Source organism: Sapajus apella, unplaced genomic scaffold (assembly GCF_009761245.1).
Source record: "Sapajus apella isolate SASKATOON/1434 unplaced genomic scaffold, GSC_monkey_1.0 scaffold123, whole genome shotgun sequence".
Classification (NCBI taxonomy): domain Eukaryota; kingdom Metazoa; phylum Chordata; class Mammalia; order Primates; family Cebidae; genus Sapajus; species Sapajus apella.
Genome location: NW_022437063.1, coordinates 4,258,801 through 4,280,675, shown reverse-complemented (window position 1 = coordinate 4,280,675; position 21,875 = coordinate 4,258,801). Strand labels below are relative to the sequence as shown.

The window sequence follows — 21,875 nt, the reverse complement described above, 5'->3', positions numbered from 1 at the left end:
AGCCCCAGAGAAGAGGATAGCCACGAACGTGGACATTGCTCAGTGGCTGCTGGCAGAAAAGTCAACAGAAGACATCATGGCATTGATGCTCTCCAGTGATATGGTAACTCGTTGAATAAATACTGAGCTGCAAACATGAAGATTGAGTTAATACTTTGCTGGCAGAATCGTGCTTTTTTTCCTTACAAATGGAAGACTCTAGACATAGCTCGCCTTGCTATGTACTTACATTGGTCTGGCATCAGCGCTAACTTATCATCAAAGACGGTCTTTCCTGTGACTTCTTGACAGCAAACACGAGTGATGTTGAAATATTCAGGCTGTAGAATGGCTTTTTAAATTTCATCACTTATTCTGGAACACTGTGCGGACATTTACACTGACAGTGTCAGAGCGATGGCCGGCGAAACTGACCCAACACTTACCACAATGAAGACAGAGACAGGAAGACACACCAGCAGTCATGACACTCACTGTGGCCACATGCTTGTCCAGAAGAGAAAAAAAATATGTCCTTGATGACAGTGAAAATTATTACTTTTGTTAAACTCCGGTGCTTGAAAACACACCTTTTTAACATTCTGCATGTCAGGATGAGGGGTACACAGAAAGCATTCTGCTTCAAGACAAAGCACAACACTTGCCTTCCGGAAAAGCTCTTGGGCCAATGTTTCAGTGGTGAGCTGGACTAGCTCCTTTTTCATGGAACACAATTTTTACACGAAAGAACAACTGACAAAATGTGATTATCCAGATTTGGGTATTAGAAATTTTCTTTGTTCAAAAATAAACAAAGTGGCTGGGCATGATGGCTCACACCTGTAATCCCAATACTTTGGGAGGCCAAGGCAGGAGGATTGCTTAAGCCCAGGAGTTCAAGACCAACCTAGGCAACATAGCAAGACTCTACCTCTAATAGACAGACCGATAGATAGATAGATAGATAGATAGATAGATAGATAGATAGATGGAGATAGACAGACAGACAGACAGATAGTAGGCCTGTCATTGCAAGGAAAACGACAGTAGTTGTCAATAAAATGTGAATTTCTTGTTAAAATTAGAGCTTTGGAAAATGCATGACCCCCATTGTGAATAGCAGCTTCTCAACATTTAAAGGCTCTTCTGACGTGACCAGTGATGATATTAACATGTGTGATCATTTTTATTGTTGTGAAAAACACATAAGGCGTGCCACCTTATCTGTTTTAAATCTACAGTTCAGTGACAGTGAGTATATTCACACTGTCATGAAACAGCTCTCCAGAACTGCTTCATCTTGCAAATCTGAAAGTCTATGCCCATTAAACACTAATTCCCCTTTTCCTACCCCCTGTTCCTGGTAACCACTATTCTGCTTTCTGTTTCTATGAATTTACTTTAGACACTTCACATAGATAATAGGGTAATATCTATCAACATTCCTGTTAAAGACAAGACAAAGATATCTAACTGTTGTTACTGTTATTGAACATTATCCTAGAGATACCAACATGAATAAGAGAAAGAAATAAGTATGTAAAAACTGAGAAAGTACACAATTATTATTATTATTTGCAGATGATATAATTATATATCTGGAAATTCCAAGAAAATTAACTGAAAAACTATTATGTATAATGATAGAATTCATCAAGTATGCAGACATGAAGTTGGCATACGGAAGTCAATGGCTTTTATACATTAAAACAAAATTTATTAGAAGGTGAAATAAAAATGATTAAAATATCTACAAATAAACCTAAGAAATGCTCAAGCTCTACCTTTTAAAAATTAAAATGGAACTAGATATAAAAGAAGACTTGGCCCCCCCCAACCCCTCCACCCCTACCCCCGCAGCCACCCCACAGGGTCCCTTAAAGAAAATAAATAAAAGAAAATAAAAGAAGACTTAAAGTATGTACACACATGCCATGCTTTAGCACAGGAAAGCTAGGCAACATGAAGATGTTAATTATCCTCATAAAATATATCAATTAGCTGTTTTGAGAAACCAGACATGCTGATTCAAAAGTTCTCACTAAAGAGATTAGTGAGTGACTAGCCCTACCGGTTGGTAAAATGTGTTAAAATTACGAGAATTTTAAAATTTTGATCCAGGTATATTCATACACAGATCATACACACATTTGGAAGATCCCAAATACACGAAGAAATTTACTATATTATAAAGGTAGGCTGTCCCACTAAAAGGGAAGATAGATTATACAATTAATGGTGTCTGGGAAAAAGACTGAATCCCTCCCTTATATTTTATAGAAAAAAAAATCCAGATGGATGAAAGATTTCAATGGAATGATAAAAGTACTAGAAGAAAACAAGAGAATCATTTAAATCTCAGAATGGCTAGAACTTCTGAGCATGTTAAAAATGCACACACACCTAGACACAGATACATACCAAAAAAGTGCACATTTTTACTACATGAATGTTTCTAAATTATGTAATGTAAAAAAAACACACAAAGTTGAAAGACATAAAGGAGTAGGAAAATGCATGCATTTCATAGCACAGAAGGAACTGTTTAATATGTAAAAAGCTTCTATAAATCAATAAGAAAGTCAATAGATAAAGGAAAAAACATAGATGACAGTTATAAACAAACGGTTTGCAGAAACGGAAAAACACATTTCTTAAACATTTGAAGAAATATTCAACTTTGGTTACAGTAAGGAAAATGCAAACTAAAATTAGATTTTTTTTCTTTTTTACTTGCCTGATTGGCTAAGATCAAAATATTTGTCAATTCCATGTTGATATGGGTGTGAGAAAACAGGTCACTCAGTGCCCTGGGTGAGAGCATGGGCTCTGCAACAAAAATGCCTAGATTTCAGTTTCTGTTTCATCACTTAATAAACCTGGGAAAATTGCTTCGTCTAAGTAAACCTCAATTTCCTAATCTATAAAATGGGGTTGCTCTGAGGATTGACTTGAAATTTGTCAAATGCCTAGAACAGATATGTTACATGTGCTGTTGAAGAACATACCTGTAACATATGTGTTACGTGTAATGTTAAATAAAATAAAACAAATATATTGGTGATGAAAATGTAAATTGGCATAAATCCTATGGATAAAAAATTAATTAATATTTAAAATGCATACAGCCTCTAAACAGCAATTCTACTTCCAGAAATTTAATACTACAAATATTCTCTCATGTGTGTGAAATGTATGCAAGACACATTGATTAGAGCATTGTCTGAAATTCTGAGATTCCCAATATCACCACTCAGGACTGGAAAGCGAATTAGCATACATCTATGTAATGGAAATTAGAAAACAAGATAAACCCAGAAAACCAAGGAAGAAAACAAGGGAAGGAAAAGCAGAGATTACCGAATTAGAAAAGCGGAAAAAAGTACCAATAAATTAATATGACAACTGCTGGTGTTTCTGTTTTGTGTGAAAAAAATGGATAAGTCTCTGGAAAATGTAATCCAAAAAATAAGAAACAAACAAACAAACAAAAATGCATACATTACCAAAGTACCATGTATAGTTTTATGTTAATGTATTTTGAGCTTTCAATGAAATGAGACATTTCCCTAGGAAAACATAAATCATAAAAAAATTTTAGAAAATGTCAATGACTAATAACAATGCAAGGAAATTTTAAAATTTAATTTAAAAACCTCTAAGTTGTTCCAGGCTCAGATGATTTCAAATAACAGATCCCTCCAGTGCCAGATAAACAGTTCCAGGCCATTAAAACAAATCTCCCCATTTGTTTTATAACAGCACTTAACCTTGAATCAAAACCTAGCAGCAGGACGCTAAAGCAAACCGCAGGCCAGTCTCACCGATTCACAGACATGCGAAGCCCCTCTTCTCACTGGACAATGGGCAGGCTCGCCGCGTGGCAGGCACAGCAGGGAGCAGCACTCTGGGGAAGCAGAGACTGCAAGCTAAACCCCACACACCTAGAAGAGCGTGCAGAGCTGCGGGGCAAGGATGCCTGAGGACCAGGCGCGGGGGCTCACGCCTGTAATCCCAGCACTTTGGGAGGCCAAGGCCGGCAAATCAGGAGGTCAGAAGTTTGAGACCAGCCTGGCCAACATGGTAAAACTCTGTCTCTACTAAAAATACAAAAATTAGCGGGGCGTGGTGGGTGGGCATCTGTAATCCCAGCTACTCAGGAGGCTGAGGTTGGAGAATCCTCTCCTTCAGTGACGCCCACACCTCCCTGACACCCACACCTGTCTCAGTGACACCCAAGCCTCTCTCAGTGATGCCCGTGCCTCCCTGGGCCACAGTGCACTAGAGGCACCCCCACTCCTGACAGGCGTGGGCCAAGCATGGGCACGTACCCCTGGCTCACAGCCGTTTTCTGAAGTTTTGGCAGATGCCCAGAAGCTTCAGACAGGCCTGATGGCTGCAGCCACCCTGTGACCTGCAGTTTCACCCTCTGTGGCTTTGGTGGCCTGTAGTGTGCTGGTCAGACAACATATATACAGCATAGAAAGCCATTTTAAGAGAGCACATTCACACAACTATCAGCACAGCACATTGTGAGAACTGTGCATTTTCTTACTGTGATTGTTGCTCACCTCTTGCTATGTCTAATTGTAAGTTCAACTGCCACAGGTGTGGATGTAGAAGAGAAAGCACAGCACTGCACACACAGGGGTCGGAATTACCCAGAGCTTCAGGTATCTGCTAGGGGGTTTGGAATGTCCCCCACAGATAAAGCGGGACTTGTGTCTGATAAATGGAAAGGAAAAGATAACAGTATATCGAATTTGCCCAGGATACAAGGATAAATACCCAGAAAACCCCAGAGAAATTACTTTTGTAAAGATATAGTGTTTCCACTGTTCACAACAGCAAAGACTTGGAACCAACCAAAATGCCTGTCAATGATAGACTGGATAAAGAAAATGTGGCACATATACACCATGGAATACTATGCAGCCATAAAAAGGAATGAGATCATGTCCTTTGCAGGAACATGGATGAAGCTGGAAACCATCATTCTCAGCAAACTGACACAACAGAAAACCAAACACCGCATGTTCCCACTCGTAAGTGGGAGTTGAACAATGAGAACACATGGACACAGGGAGAGGAACATCACACACTGGGGTCTGTCAGGGGGTGGGGAACAAGGGGAGGGAGAGCATTAGGAGAAATAACCTAATGTATATCACAGGTTGCTGGGTGCAGCAAACCACCATGGCATGGCATGTATATACCTATACAGCAAACCTGCACTTTCTGCACGTGTATCCCAGAACAATTTTTAAAAAAATAGTGTTCCATAGCACAGACGGGGACTAGAGTTAACAATCATATTCTGTGTATTTCAAAGTAGCTAGAAGAGAAGCTTTGAAATGTCCTCAACACAAAGAAATGATCCATGCTTGGGGTGATGGATATTCCAAATACCTAATTTGATCATGACACATTGTATACATGTATCAAAAATCACATGTATTCTGTAAGTATGTACAATAATTATGTGTCAATAAACATCTTCAAAAACACGATTAATGACAGTTTAGCAATATGGCTGGGTTCTACAGATTAAAACCCACAGTTCTCCTGCGTAACAGTAATTACCAGTTAGTGACTAAAATGGGGAAAAGGTTCCACTCAAAATAACAACAGGTAAAATGTCTGCATGACCTCGAAAACACAGCGATACAAATATCTCAGTACTTATGTGAAGACAAAACTATCAGCTTTACTGACAAAATATTGAAGCATAGAAGAACATGTTATATTCATGGAAAGTCTGAACATGATACCTATATCAGTTCTCTAAAAATATTTCAGCTATTTGGTCTAATCCCAGTTGAAGTCCTAATTGAAAAACAACAACCACATTTTTCAGTGATACTGCAGAGCACTAGCCGAAGATAAATAAAAGAACGTTTGGAAAAGAAGGAAATCCCCTTCCCTCCCGGCTACTGAGATGCATATTTAAAACAACAGTAATTAGACTCTGTGGGTCTAGCACAAAAATAACAGGTGGATCCTTGAGCTGAAATACATAGACTTGAAATGGGCCTTATATATCTAAAGACTTGATACACAATAGATGAACTATCAAGAATGATTTCAGGAGGTGATGAAAATATTCTAAAGCTGAATTTACAGTGATGGTTACACAGCTTGGCAAAATAACTTAAATCACGGAAATGTATACTTGACAGAGTGGATTTGATGATATGCAAAATATGCCTCTATAAAGCTCTTTTTTCATTTTATTTGAGATGGCCTCTCCCTCTGTCACCAGGCTGGAGTGCAATGGTATGATCTAAGCTCACTGCCACCTCCATCTCCTAGGTTCAGGCAATTCTCCTGCCTCGGCCTCCAGAGTAGCTGGGATTACAGGCACATGCCACCACACCCAGCTAATTTTTGTATTTTTAGTAGAGACGGGGTTTCACCATGTTGGCCAGGATGATCTTGACCTCCTGACCTCATGATCCGCCGGCCTCGGCCTCGGCCTCCCAAAGTGCTGGGATTACAGGTGTGAGCCACCGCGCCCAGCCCATAAAGCTTTGTTAGGGATTTCAGGAGACTTCCAGATCAAGACTGTGGTCTCAATTTGGGGAGGACTCTTCCCCTCCCCAAATCCCATGTAAATGATTTAGGAACATAAGTATCAACACAGTACTGGAAAACAGAGAGGAGAATTTGTGAATTAGAAGTGCTGAGAAAATCTGAGATGAATAACATGAATGAGATGAACCGACAGAGAAAGTGAGCTCCCCAGAAAGGCCTGAGAAGGCAGCCCTGGCACTGGAAGGATTCCCTGCAAAAATGGGCACTGATTTCTCTGTGAGCAATCCTCAAACCCCAAGAACTGGTGGACAGAAGCTGCCATGGAATGTAAGAAACAAAGACAAATGACAGAGCTGGTGCTGGTCCCTTCCCCGCAGCAGAGGGGGCATCTGGTCCAGACTGCATTTGGCCAGTGATGACCGGTACTCCAGTAAAGCTGGACATGTGGCCCCAAGGGCTCCAGCCACAGGCTGGAGCAGAGGTTGGCAAACTGTGACTCAGGGGCCAAACCCCATGGCCAACTGCTGGAAAGTTATAGAGGTACGCAGCCAGACCCACTGTTCACCTGTCACCTCTGTTTTCTGCTACGATGGCAGACTTGAGTAGCCATCCTTGGGCTTCTACTGCCCCTAAAGCCGAAAATATTTATTCTGCGGCCCTCAGCAGAAAACGCTTTCAACCTCCAGGTTAGAGAGAAAAGTGTGGCACCAGCTACCAGGGCCACCGCAGGTCACTTTATCAGACATGGATACAAAGACACTTACCTACAGGACCAGTGCTTCCACGCCACAGTTAAATCCTCTAAATCACATCTCCAGAATGACCGGGCGGTCAGCTAATCCAGGATGAATCAGGATGAATGCAGGAAGCAGACGAAGATGTTAAATTTCTAATTAGCATCCACAGAGACTCTAAAGGATAACACATCCAGAATACTGGAATTGGCCACGGGTTTTTCAATGGGGGATTAAATACGAGAAAAGAGATCTTTGAAATTTAAAACATGATTACTAAAATAACAGGCACTGTGAATAACACGACTGAAACTCAAACTGGTGAACTAGAAGGCAGTCATTAAAGTCTCTTGGAGCATGAGAAGAATTGAGAGAGATGGGAATTACAAGCATTTGGGTGAGAGACAGACTCCAGACTCAGGATAAATGAAGGCATTCCTGTGGGGGCCCGAAGGAGGGGGCTGGAAGAATTAATTAAAGAACTACGAGAAGAAAATCTCCCCTGGAACAGAAAAAAAATGGGAGCCTTGAAATCATGGGTGTCCTGTTAAGGAGTAATAGAAAAATGACACACTGCTGTATATATTCTGGTGAAACCTCCGACTCAATGGATTAAGAACTCCTTTAAGCCTCCAGAGTATAAAAATAATAGGTTGCCTTTAAAAAAGAACAAAAATCCCACTCACGTTGGTCATTCTTCTCTGCAATTCAAAAGTGCTAGAAGATAACATTTGTGCACTGCTACAAGGTTCCAAGCAAGCAGGACCTCAAACTGGAATTCTACAGCTGGACAAAGCTACTGTGAGGGCAAAATGACACTGACCTATTCTTGAGGACTCAGCTTACTATACACAGCTCTTCCTGAGAAAAAATTATTATGGGGTAAAAGTCATTAGAATGAAAGAAAAATGAGAAAGGAATGGCATTGGCATAAAAATCGTGAACAAATAGATCATTAAAAATTAGATAAGTCCACATATTAATGATTACTGAGAAAATGAGGATGAATGCAGCTGTTAGAAAATATTTCCCACATAGACAAGACATAACGTTCTTAAAGTAATTGACATAATGTAAAAGGGAAAAAATCATATTCTGGAACTAAAATTCCAAATGATTGCAAAAAAAGAATGTGCCAAATGTCTTGTCATAGTCAAGTGGTAATTTATGGACGCCGATTAATTCTTGAAGTTGATAGAAATGTGTCTTAATATTTTATAGATTAGGATGGTTTGGGTTGCATGAAACAGAAACCCAACTCAACCCAGCTCAGGCAAAACTATGAATCCATTGCAAGGACCTGAGAATGTCTTATGGGACCCACAGAGAAAACTAGGGTTGGACCTCAGGGACCAACGGGGCCAGGGCTTCAGAGGCCAAGAGCCATCGCTGCCTCTCTCCATCCCCCATCTCACCTCTGTGTGGGTGCCCTCTCCTCTCTGAGTAGGTCTGCTTCCGAGATCCACAGTGCAAGAGGTGGCCGTGGACAGTGTTTGCACACTGCATCCACCCCCACAGACCCTCAAAGAAAGGTTGAATTCCTTTTTCTCAGTTATAGTTCCAACACCCTTGGAAAGACTCCAATTGGCAGAGCTTGGATCACGTGCCCACTGCAGAATCAATCAATCAGCTGGGACCACGAGGCCCAATCACGTTGTTTATGTGGCTGACCCAGGGAGACAATGTGTGCTAGCAAGGGGTGTCACGTCCTGGAAAATGGGCGCTGGGGCGAACAAGCCCGTGAGTGACCACTGCAGGCCACCCCTTGTCTGCCCAGCACATGTGAGCTCACACCCACTCACATATAATTCCCTGAATGAGCTGGATACAGTGCAACCTTTTAAGAGGACGGTGCGCCAAGAGCAGTTCAGGAACTTGGCCCACCCAAGTATCTGAGCCAGGCAGAGACAGAGCTGGGAAATGAGAGGCTTGGAGCTCCCACTAGTGAGCAGCCTGAGCCCTGCAGCAGCCTGTGGGAGCAGCACTGGGTCCGGAACTGCAGACCTTGGGTACCACAGGGAGGAAAAACACGTGCATTCCTGTGCCCCAAGCCTGGGGGGAAGGAGAGACATTCAGCTATACTCACAAATAATTGCATGGGTTAAATTAATGCTCTAGGGCCGGGCGTGCTGGCTCACGCCTGTAATCCCAACACTTTGGGAGGCCCAGGCAGGTGGACCACAAGGTCAGGAGATCAAGATCATCCTGGCCAACATGGTGAAACCCCGTCTCTGCTAAAAATACAAAAATTAGCCAGGCGTGGTGGTGAGCGCCTATAATCCCAGCTACTCAGGAGGCTGAGGCAGGAGATTGCTTGAACCCGGGAGGTGGAGGTTGCAGTGAGCCAAGATCTCACCATTGCACTCCAGCCTGGGCAACAGAGCGAGACTCTGTCTCAAAAAAAAAAAAAATTAATGCTGTGGACCCGAGGTACAGTGGACACCCGCATATTTGAGTCTTGGCATTTACAGCAGCTGGATGCTGTGTCCCAGTGTAGAAAGGGTGCCCTTTCATTGCTGTCTTGGGAAAATACTGGGAGATGTCCCTACAGGAGCTAAAACAGTTAAAATTGGGCTTTAGATGTTGCGCTTCCTTCCATTAATTCTCTACCTTTTTGCGTGGCTGTCCCCTCCCTGCTCTGCCCCTGCAGAGCCAGAACTCCTGACTTGGACCTTGCTGACCCTGTTAGGGATGGATGTGCCTCCACAACTGTCCACATACATGTCCATGTCGCCCAAATCTTAAGATACTTGAGGACAGGGGCTGTGCACTGCTCGGGAAGAGTATGCACTGTGAAGGCAGATAGACTGCCCCTACTCCTCCAGAAATGTCAGCTCCTCATCACCATCAGCTTCATCATCATTGGGAAATAACAGCAAAGGCAAAAATAACCACAATCATAATGCATTAAATACTCACAATTAAAGAGAATAGCAGGTGAAACCCCATCTCTACTAAAATTAAATAGGTGAAACCCAGTCTGTAGTAAAATTAAATAGGTGAAATTCTGTCTCTACTAAAATTAAAGAAAATAGCAGGTGAAACCCTGTCTCTACTAAAAACATAAAAATTAGCTGGGTGTGGCGGTAGGCGCCTGTAATCTCAGCTACTCAGGAGGCTGATGCAGAAAAATCACTTGAACCCAGGAGGTGTAGGGGGCAGGAAGCCAAGATCGCATCATTGCACTCCTGCCTGGGTGACAGAGTGACACTTCATCTCAAAAAAAAGAAAACAGCGGCAAATTCGAGCACTTCTGTGAGGAGGCATCGTCCCAGGACCTCCCTGTGCCCCAACTCATCCACCCCCTCCATGCTCCATTCTTCAAATGGAGTAAACTGAGGCAGAGACAAGGCGATGATGTCATCCCCTAGCCCATTCGGCTCATCTGCAAAATGGGTACAAGCCACGGTCTGGGGGTTTGGAGAGACCCAGGTGTGTGGCAGAGCTCCCTCCCACGAGTGCTGGGCCTCTGTGGGATGTCTCAGAGCCCTCAGGCCCCGGCCAAATTCCCAAAGCACTGTGGAAAATGGCCCAGACTAAGCACTCCGAGCTGAGGGAAGATGGATGTCCATGGGATGGGGCTCCCACAGCCCATCCCCTTCCTGCTAAACTCAAAGCTTTACTGTCCCCTTGCAGGCTCGTGCGAGAGGTTGAGGAGTCGGTGGGGCTTCTTGGCTGTGGGCAACAGGAACTGATGGGAGGACTCTGGGTTGTGCCCAGGGGAGAAGAGGGCAAGGATGAGGGGGCGCCAGGGCACGGCAGGAGCTCAGGGCCTCTGAGGAAGTTACTCTCCGGCCTCTGGGTTCAGGAATTAGACCTGAGAGCCGCCATCAGGTGGGCCTGGCTGGGCTGCTTTGTGCACCCGCCGCTGGAACTGCCCCACCTGACACCAAACGATGACTAAGGATGGCTCCTGGAGAGGTGGGGCCGGCAGCCACATGACAACACTCTGGCAGCCACCACTTCGGGGCCTGCGCCTCAACCCACCACAAAGGCAAGCCCGAAAGAGCCACCCTGCAGGACACATCCAACCAACCCTCCCGGGCGGCGTGGCCTTCCACAGTAGCTGTCCAGCTTTGCTGGCTGACGACACTGGGATCCCTCCCAGCGAGGCCCACTCATCCCACAGACACCGAGGGCCCCTGTATGCTTCGCGCTGGCTCGGGGCCCTGCCCAGGCCCTGGATGGCAGGAGCTGGCCCTCCCCTGTGGGCAGGTGCATCCCTGGAGAGTGTGGAGGCCTCTCTGGGCCTCAGCCCCCAGCCCTCCATGAAAGTGTCCACACAGCGTCCCCCCATGAACTCCTATGGCAATGCCCACAATGGGAGGCAGGCTCAGGGAGGCCCCTCCTGAGCAGGGCAGAGGACAGCACGGCTCCAAGCCTCCCCTCCTGAAGGATCTCATCCCACCAAGGCAACCCCCCTGTGGGGGAGAGGCTGCAGACCACCACTTGGGCTGGCAGGTGTGGCCCCTGGCTGGTGGCCTTCAGGCCAGGAAGAAGATAGTGAGGAGGGGTGTAGCCACGATTCCCAAAGCGTGGGAAGCCTGGGCTTGGTCCTCAGCCAGCCCAACCCACCCAGGCCCAGATTGTTCCTCCAGAGGGCCCAGGGTCTGCAACTCTGCCCCGGTCTCTGCCTGCTCTGTCACCCTGTCCCCTGTCCTGCTCCCAGCCGCCATGCTCCAGAGTGTGCCAAAGATGGAATGTGGGAGGAGCACCTGTCACGCTCTCCTGACACGCGGGAAACGCAGAGGCCATATGAACAGGCAAGATGACGCACAGGGGGCCTGTCCAGCTTCATCACAGGAACTGTCCCTGCTCGCTGTGTGGCCCACACTGGCACACAGAATGGCCATCCCCAGGGACCCCCCTCCTCCTTAACAAACACCTCCCTCTTCAGGAGGAAAACAAAAGCACAGCCATTTAGTGATGCACCCTCAGAGTGCCAGCAGGCAGAGGGAGGACTGCAGGGGAGCAGAATCTGATTAATTTAACGGGGAGTCCCCGGGAAGAATCTCAGAGATAGTGCAAAGAGGCGTTTCAAAAGCACAGCGATAAATACACATCACGCAGAACAAACAGAAGCAGCCGCTTTGCCGATAAATGCTGAAGCTCCGACTTTCAAGATGAAACGGCCCAGCTGGGATAGATGGGGTGAATTCGATGGGCTGGGGGCTGCCCGCAGCGTCCTGAGCCGCTCCCTGAGCCGCCCCCCTCTCCCCACGCCCCGAGTATGTTCCCGACGACAGTTAGGATCTTGCCTTTTCTCTGAAGGCATCTGACAGTTCCGATCGCCGGTTTCTCACTGGCCGTCATGTGTTCCTCCTGGGCCGGGGCCACCTCCGTTTGGGGAATGACTGTTTTGAAAGCAGCAGTTGGGAGATGAAGACAAGGCACTGAGGACTCCCAGCTGGTCAAGCCCCTCTCCGTCCTGGGGCAGCCACAACCCTTCTCACTGCAGGGGCATCCAGGGCCGCCCTGCCAGGAGACTCAGCCCTCAACATCCTTCCCATCTCAGAGAAGGTAAAACTGAGGCCCAGCAAGCTTGGGCTCTGTAACCACTGACTGACAGCTGGGGCTCACGACCAAATCTTCTGGCCCCACGCTCGGTAACCTTTTCCTCAGGAGGCCAGCCTGCACGGAGAGCTGCTGGGAAAGTCCCCCGCCTGCAGCTATCGCTGACACCTGGTGCGGAGGGGTTTACCTGCACCTGGGGCAGGAGGGTAGGTCTATGTTCGGAGGAAGAACTAGGCAGAGCCACAGCACAGGCAGGATCGCGCGCTGCCTGCAGTTAAGTGCTCTGAAATCCGGCAGACCTGGTTCAAATGTCAGCCCCACTACTTACCAGCTGTGTGAGCTGGAGTGGTTTCTTCCCCTCTCTGAGCCCCAGTCGGGTCTTTTGAGGCAAAGGTGCCACTGGCCACGGAGGTTTCTGGCCAGAAAAGTGACAGCCCAAGGATCCCGTAACACCTGCACTGCACGGAGAGCTGTCCCACATCTGCCGGGCCAAGCACTCCACAACTAAGCAGCAAAGCCAGCCCCCGGCACTGCGTGTTGTGCCACCTCCTTCCGGCCCCTTCATGTCTCTTTCCAAGGCCCTGCACTCGTCCCATTTTGAAGCAGGGAAGAGCTGCCACACATCTTCCGGCCTTGGGTGGAGACCAGGTCACTGCTGGGGATGCCGGGACCACGTCCACGTGTTTCATCCCAGCTGCTGATCAGCCTTGAACTCCACGCCCTTTGGCTCTGAGCATGTGATCCACGGCACGCAGGAAGCCCTGTCTTCGAATATGTTAATCTACTCCCTCTCCGAGGGCGGATGGGGCAGAGGCCGAGGAAAGCCGCCTGTGACGTCGCTGCCCTTCTTGGCAGTCTCCCAGATAAGAAGAAACTGCCCCACGACAGAGAACCCACAGGTAAAACACACCTGCAGTGTTTCCCACCAATATTCTGGGTCTGTATTTCGATCCTCAAATTTCTCTCATGGGAGACAGGGCTGTTTATATCAAGCTACTGGGGATCAACAGTGGACCCTGCAGACGTGGGGTCCCTGCCTTCGGGGGCGTCAGCACCTAGAGAATAAATCTGAGCCCAGGGCTGGGCACACACAGTTGTCGTGAAATAAAGTCAGTGACTGAATACAGGGTGCCCATCAGCGAGGCGGTCATAGTGGGTGTGAACGGGTCAATCGATTGCGTAGCAATTACTTCCAGATATGAGCGGCCGTGTCTGGACAGCTGGGCGATGTCCTCATGGAGGCCCCCAGGTGGGGCTGTGATGACACCCTAGGGCAGGGCCAGCGGTTGTCGGCATTGAGCAGGCTCCTGTGCCCCCACCAGGCTCCTGCCTTCAGGGGGACACAGAGCCCTAGACAGCTCGATGTCAGCAGGGTGAGGGCCGGGGACAGGACTGGCGGGTGGGGTGGGTGCAGATTCAGCAGATACACCAACGATCGGATAGAATCAAACGCTCTCCAGGATCGAAACGTGCTGGGAGCGAGATCAGGGTGATTCATCCACAGTGATGGTGGGAGGACCACTTCAAGGTGGGGGTCAGGGTGTCCAGGCAGAGCCTGAATGACCTGCAGGATCCCCCACCCACTGACGTCTGGAGACAGAACATTCCAAGCCAGGGAAGTGCTGGTGCAGAGGCGCTGAGGCTGGAGAGGGTGTGTGGGGCTCCAGGGACAGGAGGGCTGTTGTGGCCAGAGTAAAGGCAAGGGTGTGGCTGCGGATGAGCATGGGAGGATTGAGAGTTTCCCGTGTGTGCAAGGGCGAAGCCAGCAGGACACGCTGGGCAAGCCTTTCCCAGCTACGCCGAAGAACGTGTCGTGAGGCTTCATTCACACCACCACCAAGAGCCAGGCTGCATCAGGCCCTCATGCCCAGGGGCTGTGGGAAGCCCTTTCTGCATAACTCACATTCTGCGGGTGAAGAAACTGAGGCATGGAGAGGTTAAGTCTGCTGCCCAAGGTCACGCAGTGAGTAGGATTCAAACCATCTGGGGAGATGGTGAGGAAGGCCAGTCGGTGGTCCAGCCATGAGGGGACCCCGGTTTGGGCCCGGGTGAGGTCCCTGGGCATGGAGGGGTGAGAAGAGGCAACTGGGAGGGGCCCTGACAAGAGTGACCAGAGCACTGGCATCCACACACCCGGAGGAGCCCGGAATCCCCTGACTCAGAGCACCAAGCCAAGGCCAAGACATATGCCCTTCCAAAGCCACGTGGGCACAAGGGGCCGGCAAGTCACCACCGTCTGAAGGCCTGTGCGCCAGCCCCTGGAGCCCCTCTTTGCCCAGGGGCCGTGGGTGGAACCCAAGCTGAGGGGGGTGAGCTGAGCAGCCCTGCACCTTCCGAAAGGCATGAGGGCAGCCGGGCTGTGCCACGGCAGCTCCACAGCTCCTTGACTTACACCCCCAGAGTAAGGTTCCTCAGGCTGCCCTCCACACATAAGAGCCAATTTATTGCATGTTTTCTTCCAAAAGGAATCACTCACTGAGCCAAATGTGAATCGTCACCAACTTCCAATAGGCCAGAAGGCACGTGCGTTAAAGTGCTGTGAAGTGAGCAGCTCTTCCAGAAAGAGCAGAAGTCATTCTTCTATTGTCATCTTCGTCTGTTGTCGTAATTCACAGTTTCACCACACTCCAATTACTGGGCATTTAGAGAACATTGATCATGTCCCCAGCACCCTCAGCATGCAGCCCCCACCAGGTGGACCATTTAACTGTCCACTCCTGCCGGCCCCTGAGGTGTGAGAAACGGGACATCCCACTGCCCCTCCCCCTCCCCGCCCCACTGTACTCCCAGATCCAGAGGAAGACAGACGGCGCCATCCGTGAGAGCGTGTGATGCTGTGCCGCCCTCCCAGCCCCGGCCTCCTCGCTGGCACAGCCTCCCTGCCTCACACACTGGGAAGGGTGCCCCAGGAACTGGGAGGCATCAGGTATGAGCTACCTGGGGGCTGGCGATGGCCCCACCCACCAGGTAAGGCTGGGGCCTGTCTCCCCCCAGGAAGGAAGCCAGCCTGGAAACTCAGGCCCAGCCTTAGGGTCCTGCAGCCCTCAAGGCCCCACAATGGGTCTCAGTCCACAAAACGAGGCTCTCACCTCCGATCTGTCAGCAGAAATTTGCCAAAGTGGAGCCAAGCCCTGTGGCTCTAGGAACGCAGAGCTTCGAGGCTAAAGCCTGACCATCCCAGAACAACGGCCAGAAGAGCAGGGCTGTGAGGCCCTCACTCAGCAGCGGCTGCCTGGATTCCTGTCATTTCAGCAGCACTTGGACCTCGGTGGAAAGACAGAGCCTCCCCGCACTGCACCAACAGTCAAGAAATACGATGCTCGGCCCAGCCAGCCCCTCCCGCTGGGAAGGTGGGACTCAGCCACTGCCTCCTCTGGGGATGGCAGATATTTATGGTTTGTTAATGTTATTGCAAAAATCCCTTTCTGATGAAGCCGGCTAGGGTTGTTGAAATTAATGACCTCAGGTAGGATCACCAGGAGCATCGCCCAGCCCTGCCAGAAATCCTGCATGTCAGCAAAAACTCTGTCACTGAAGCCACGCTGGAGAAATAACTCAGCCATTAGCAGTGAGCCGCAGAGAGGGGCCCTGTGTCCTGGCACCCATAGGGTAGGGGCAGCCCAGGCAGGAGCGGGGTCCTGGATGCCAGGGAGGAGCAGACCCACCAAGAGGCTCCAACACCCAAAGCTTTGCCAGATACTGCCTGCGCGGGAGGCGACCCTGCTCACAGCCAGCATATGCAAGTCTGTTCCAGACTAGCAAGGATGGCTCCTCACCCTGGGCACCATGTCCCACCATGTCTGCATGATGAAGGGCACCAAGAGCACCCCAAAGGGTGCCTGGGGACTGAGGGGTAGCTGGGGCTGGGCACAGCACCTGGTTCACTTCCAGCCTTCGTGGAACATCACTCTGATGCCCAGACAAGCTGCTCCTGCCACAGCCTCTGTGGCTGCTCCTGCCCAAGTCCCCTATGTCTGGCTGCCCCAGAAACTGGAGGGGGGTTTGCCTCAAGAAGCTGCAGCCCTCCTCTACCAAGCAGCTGTGCACAGGGACAGGCCTGGGGTATGTCTTCAGCTGCTGATCCTCAGGCTCTGTACTGCCTCCCAGGCCTGCACTCTCTGGTTTCCCAGAGAGGGCATCCACACACATGCACACACATGTATACACACAATGTGTATGCATGCACGCATATCAGTGCACATCCACACACACATGCATACACACAATGCACACGTGCATGCATGCACACGTACCAATGCACATCCACACACATATACGTGCATGCACACACACATGCATACACACAATACACATGTGCATGCATGCACACAATGCACATATACCCATGCATGCATACACATGTACACACAAATACATGCACACATGCGCATATACCCACACGCACACACATGCACACACATCACACATGCATGTGCACATGCATCATACCATACACATATGCACACGTCACACATATACATGCACACATGCTTACATATACATGTCTGCACACCCACAGTAGGGAGCTATGCAGGTCAGGGCTCAGCACACCCTCAGCTTCTACCTTAATGGAGGGCTCCTTCCTTCTTCACAAGGCCCCTAGATGCCAGGGAAGGAGAAGGAAAGGGCTTCCTGGCAGAGGTGCAGAGGGACACGGAATTGGCAGGGGCAACCTGGCAGTACCAACCCAGCCCCAGGACTTGGTGAGCCCCCTTCCTTCCACCCAGACACTGGGAGGGCATCCCGGTCTGTCCAGGCAATCAGCAGGAATCAAAGGGGAGCCAGGCTGTCTGGGGGTCCCTTCGGGTCATGCCCCCCCACCTTGTCCCCACCTGTCCTCACGCGCCAAGCCACAGATAGCCTCTGTCCAGTTATCTAGGATGTAAGGTTCACCTTCAGTCTTACGGAAGAGGAGAGAGAAGGTGAGTGGCGAGTCGGGCGAGCGGTGAGTCAGCTCACAGGCGAGCCGACACCAGCGTGCCAGGAGGGGTGACCCACCTGGAACACCAAGCAGGTTGAGGCCAAGGTGGCCCAGACGCCGTCTCCTCTCCCTCCCTCGCTGCCTCCTGTCCTAAATTCATTTTCTTCAGAGTCACTGGAATGATTCCAAGTGGAACCCTGTGTCCTGTAGCCTGGGGGTAGGGCACGCACGGTTGGAGTGGAGCCTAGCAGCTGGGAGACACTGCTCACCACCAGCCATGACCTCACAGCAATGGTTTCAGCCCTTCAAGCCCTGGCCGAGGAGCTCCATGTGGAGGAGGACTGGGTGTTATTGGGTGGGAAGAACACTGTCCCAACCTGGCCCTAGTGGCCTAACATCTCCTCCACAAGCTCCCAGTGCAGGGGTGCACACACCAGGAGGATAGGGTGGGGGGTGACAGCGTCCTGGGGGGAGGAGAGGTGGGAGTTAGGATGGAGGAGATGACACAAGGGTGTGGGTCAGGGTGGAGTAAACCAGATGGGGACCCTCATCGCCACAATCCATCCTGGCTCCTGCCTGGAAACCCAGGCATCCCGCCCTGGGAGAGGGGATGACCTGGGATTCCAAAAAGGCCAGGAGGAAGCACAGAGGAGGGGGCTGCCCTGAGGGCATGAGTGGCTGAGGCCTTCGGGGAGGGGGAGAAAGGAGGGGCCCCCCGCAGTCTCTGGCTTCAGGGTGCAGGAGAAAGCACAGGGCACCCTGATGGATGGCACTGCCATGCCCACCCGCCTGTGAGTCCACCCACCTCAGAGTCCACTGAGATCAAGCCAACAGGCTTCTTGCAGCTGCCTCCTGATTGACATGCCAGGCCCTAGTTCCCAACCTCTGCACAGAGTCATGCCCAGCAAGCGGCAGCACAGCCGCCAAGAATCCCGCAAAAAAGCCCCAAAGCTCACCCAGAGGATGCCCCACCTGTTCCTTCTCCCAGGCCCCTAAGCTCAGGGGACCTCAACCTCAGGGCATCTAGAGCTGGTCCCATTCTATTTTTCCAGAATTTTCTCTTGCTCCTCTTTACCAATCTCCATACTCCCCCATGCTGAGCTCCAGACTGGATCTCCAGCCAGGCCCCCTCCACTTTTGCTCATGCTCTTCTCTTTCCAAAATGTTCTCTTGTATCCAACAAACTCCTACTCATTCTTCAAGGCCCAGCTGAAATGTCCCAACCTCTCTGAAAACCCTGACCCTCCCAGGCTGGAATGAGCCCAGGTTGTGATGACTCCCACAGCCTGGCTCTGGGCTGGTTCAGGGTGTGCATGGGTGAGTGATGCTGAGTATGTGAAACCCACTTCCCTTTTTCAGGAGAAAGCTCTGGCCCAGGACCCATGGGTAAGCTGTGCCCTAGCCTGCACTCCCACTGTCTCTAAACCACTGACCCCTTTGGAGGGGCCCAGCCACACAGAAATAACTCTGCACTCCCTTCCCTCAGGGCTCTAGACAGCACAGAAGGGCAGCTGGGTGTGGAGTGCAGAGAAAGGCCCTCACCTTTCCAGAGGCAATTATGACTCCCAGAACCTTGAACTGCGGTCTTCATTAGGTCACCAAATAAATTATTACATTATTACATTTTAAGTTGACAAGTAAATCTTATTATAAAAGTGTAATGACACCATAAAAGACATTTTATTCTTCTGTTTCACCCTCTTATTCCCATCGACACTTCATTACAGCCCCCGAGACATGGAGAACTAGAACATTAATTTGGCAAATCGATGGAAATCTTTCAGGAGCCGGGGTTTCCAAGCTCTGCCCCAGGGGCCCCAGTGAGCACTCAGGAAAAAACCCCCAGTCTGGGCTGGAAAGAGCTTGGAGGCCTGGGGTAGCTTCCCTCTGCATGGACACCTCGGGAGGGATCCCCTAGCACCAGCTCTGAGTGCCCCCCAGGTCTCCCCAAGTCCTTCCAAGGTTCAGCTTGCCCACGCCCCACTCGCCCTTGGATGGTCTCTCAGCTGCACCGGTGTGTGGCCTTGAGTCCGTCTTTGGACACTCTGCCATCTTTACGCCGGGGATGTCTTGATGAACAGACAAAAACAACTAGTGCAGTGGTGAACAGCCCGAGCCGGGGCCGAAAGCTCAGGTGACTAGGGGACACTTTCCAAGGACCCGAGAGGGTTGGGGCTGAATCAGCGCCTGTCGGGGTCAGAACCCTGGATAGCGCCTGTCGGGGGCAGAACCCTGGACAGCGCCTGTCGGAGGCAGAACCCTGGAGCGGCTGGTGGGAACTCGCCCTGTCTTCTTCCCACTCTCTAGTTTCCAGTTTGTTAATGGCCTCTACTACTTTCATGGTGGAAAAAAAATACATAGAGGTATTAGCATGGGTAAGACTTGAGGTTAAGTGCCGTTCACCCTTGTTAGCCTTCAGGGCTCAGCCAGCAGCACCAGGCCCCTGTCCAGGACACAGTCCCTCCTCCCCAGGGTCCCCGAGGCAGATCCTCTCTCTCTGTCTCTTTCTATCTCTGTCTCTCTCTCAATTCAATGATCGGTGTGTTTTTCATCTTCTAACCTGCCTGTAATTTGGAAATTGTGCTATTTCAAACAGCTCAACTTAAAATTGAGATTTTTAAGGTTGATCATTTTTCTCTTCTTCCCACCACTAGATGTTAGACAATTTCTAAGTAAATGATTTAAAAGTGGTATAAAAGCAGTAAATGGCCTACACTGGGCTGAGGAAAGACCAGGAAGCAAATGGAGCCCAACCTGGGGACAGACAGGTGATGCCCCGTCCCTGCAACACCACCCCCAGGACACCACACCCCCTGTGATGCCACGCTTTGAGATGCCCCGCCCCATGGTGCCAGGCCTCAGCAACACCACGCCCCCATGACGCCATGCCCCACTCCCCTTTCTGCTTGCCATGCCCCCACGTCATGCCCCCATGACCAAGCCCACTCCCTTCTGTGTGTCACACCCCCTGATGCCATGCCCCCATGACCACACCCCTGCTCCCCTTTCTGCCTTGCCATGCCCACCGGCTCCAGACACCCTGAGGATGGTCCTGCTCTACAAAGGAACCATGGGTCCACTCCCCTGGACCTGGAGGCACCCGGACTACAGCTGGGCCTCCTCCTGGCTACTGCAGAGCTGGGGAACCCCAACAGAGGTGCTCCCCCTAGTCCATCCCTCGAGGCTGGGGTGGCCAGGCTGGAGTCCGTCCCTGCCAGGAGGAGGGGACAAAAGGCTGCAGGTACACTCCTGTGACATACTGTAGGGGCTGGACAGAGCAGGACGGGGCTCTCCAGGGTCCCATGGATGGAGCTACCACGGGAGAGCCTTCGACCATGGCCCTTAAACACACCCGTGCATTTTCCAGATAGAGAAGCCTTTATGGGCAGAGGGAGGAGCGGAGGCAGAGAAGAGGGTTCGGACAGCCGCTGGGGCCCGGTGGTTAGAATGCAGGGGACTGTCCAGGGGCAGGCAGGCAAGAGGGGAACTGCAGACAGGCCACACATCCAGGGCTAGGAGTGAGCACCAGGGCTCAGATGCCACAGGATCGGCTGGTCCTGTGGAGGGGACGGGGAAAGAGGCTGGCCAGGGGCAGGTGAGGAGCGCCCCAGCAAGCGACACCTGGACACAGCCTTACCTCCCGGGGTCCTGAGCAGTGCCTGGCACCACATCCCACAGCCACTGGGAGCAGCCCAAGCCAGAAGCCTCCACCCTGCCATCCCTGGAAGTCACTGGAAAGCAAGGATTCCTGCATTAGTCATCAGGTCACATGGCAGTGCTGCCCTGGCCGGCCCCATCCTCACACAGGCACAGCCAGCAGGCCCAAGGCAGGCGGAGCCGGACCTGGGGGCTCCCAGCAGAGGACTGCATTGGCTCAGAAGGGGCTGGGGGAGGCTTCCCACCCCTGCACACCAGAGAAGAGGAGGAAGCAGGGATGGGGGTGCTGACTTGACCCCCCACTCCTCCAGATACTGGTGGCTGCAGAGATGGGGGTGCTGACCTGGCCCCCCACTCCTCCAGATACTGGTGGCTGCTCAGGGCCCAGAGCTCACAGGGCTGGGGAGGGCACTAGGCCTTAGAGGAAGAATCAGGTATCCTCAGAGAGACAGCAGAGCAGGGCCCTCAGGGACACCTGCGAACAGAGTGCATGTCCCATGAGCTGGAAGCCCCACGCCCAGCCCAGGCTGCTGCCC

The 21,875-nt window shown here is 50.6% G+C and overlaps 1 protein-coding gene across 3 annotated transcripts in view; it reads right to left on the bottom strand.

Annotated features, from left to right (window-relative positions):
- Nucleotides 1-17,225: 17,225 nt before the first annotated feature.
- TBC1D22A (TBC1 domain family member 22A) overlaps nucleotides 17,226-21,875 on the bottom strand; it is a 384,809-nt gene continuing 380,159 nt past the window's right edge. The window contains exon 12 of one of the 3 annotated variants that reach the window (XM_032261505.1): nucleotides 17,226-17,893. In XM_032261505.1, coding sequence (XP_032117396.1) covers nucleotides 17,717-17,893 — 177 coding nt within the window. In that variant the 3' untranslated portion in view covers nucleotides 17,226-17,716. The remainder of the gene's footprint in view (nucleotides 17,894-21,875) is intronic. The other 2 variants (XM_032261506.1, XM_032261502.1) reach the window with 2 other exon arrangements.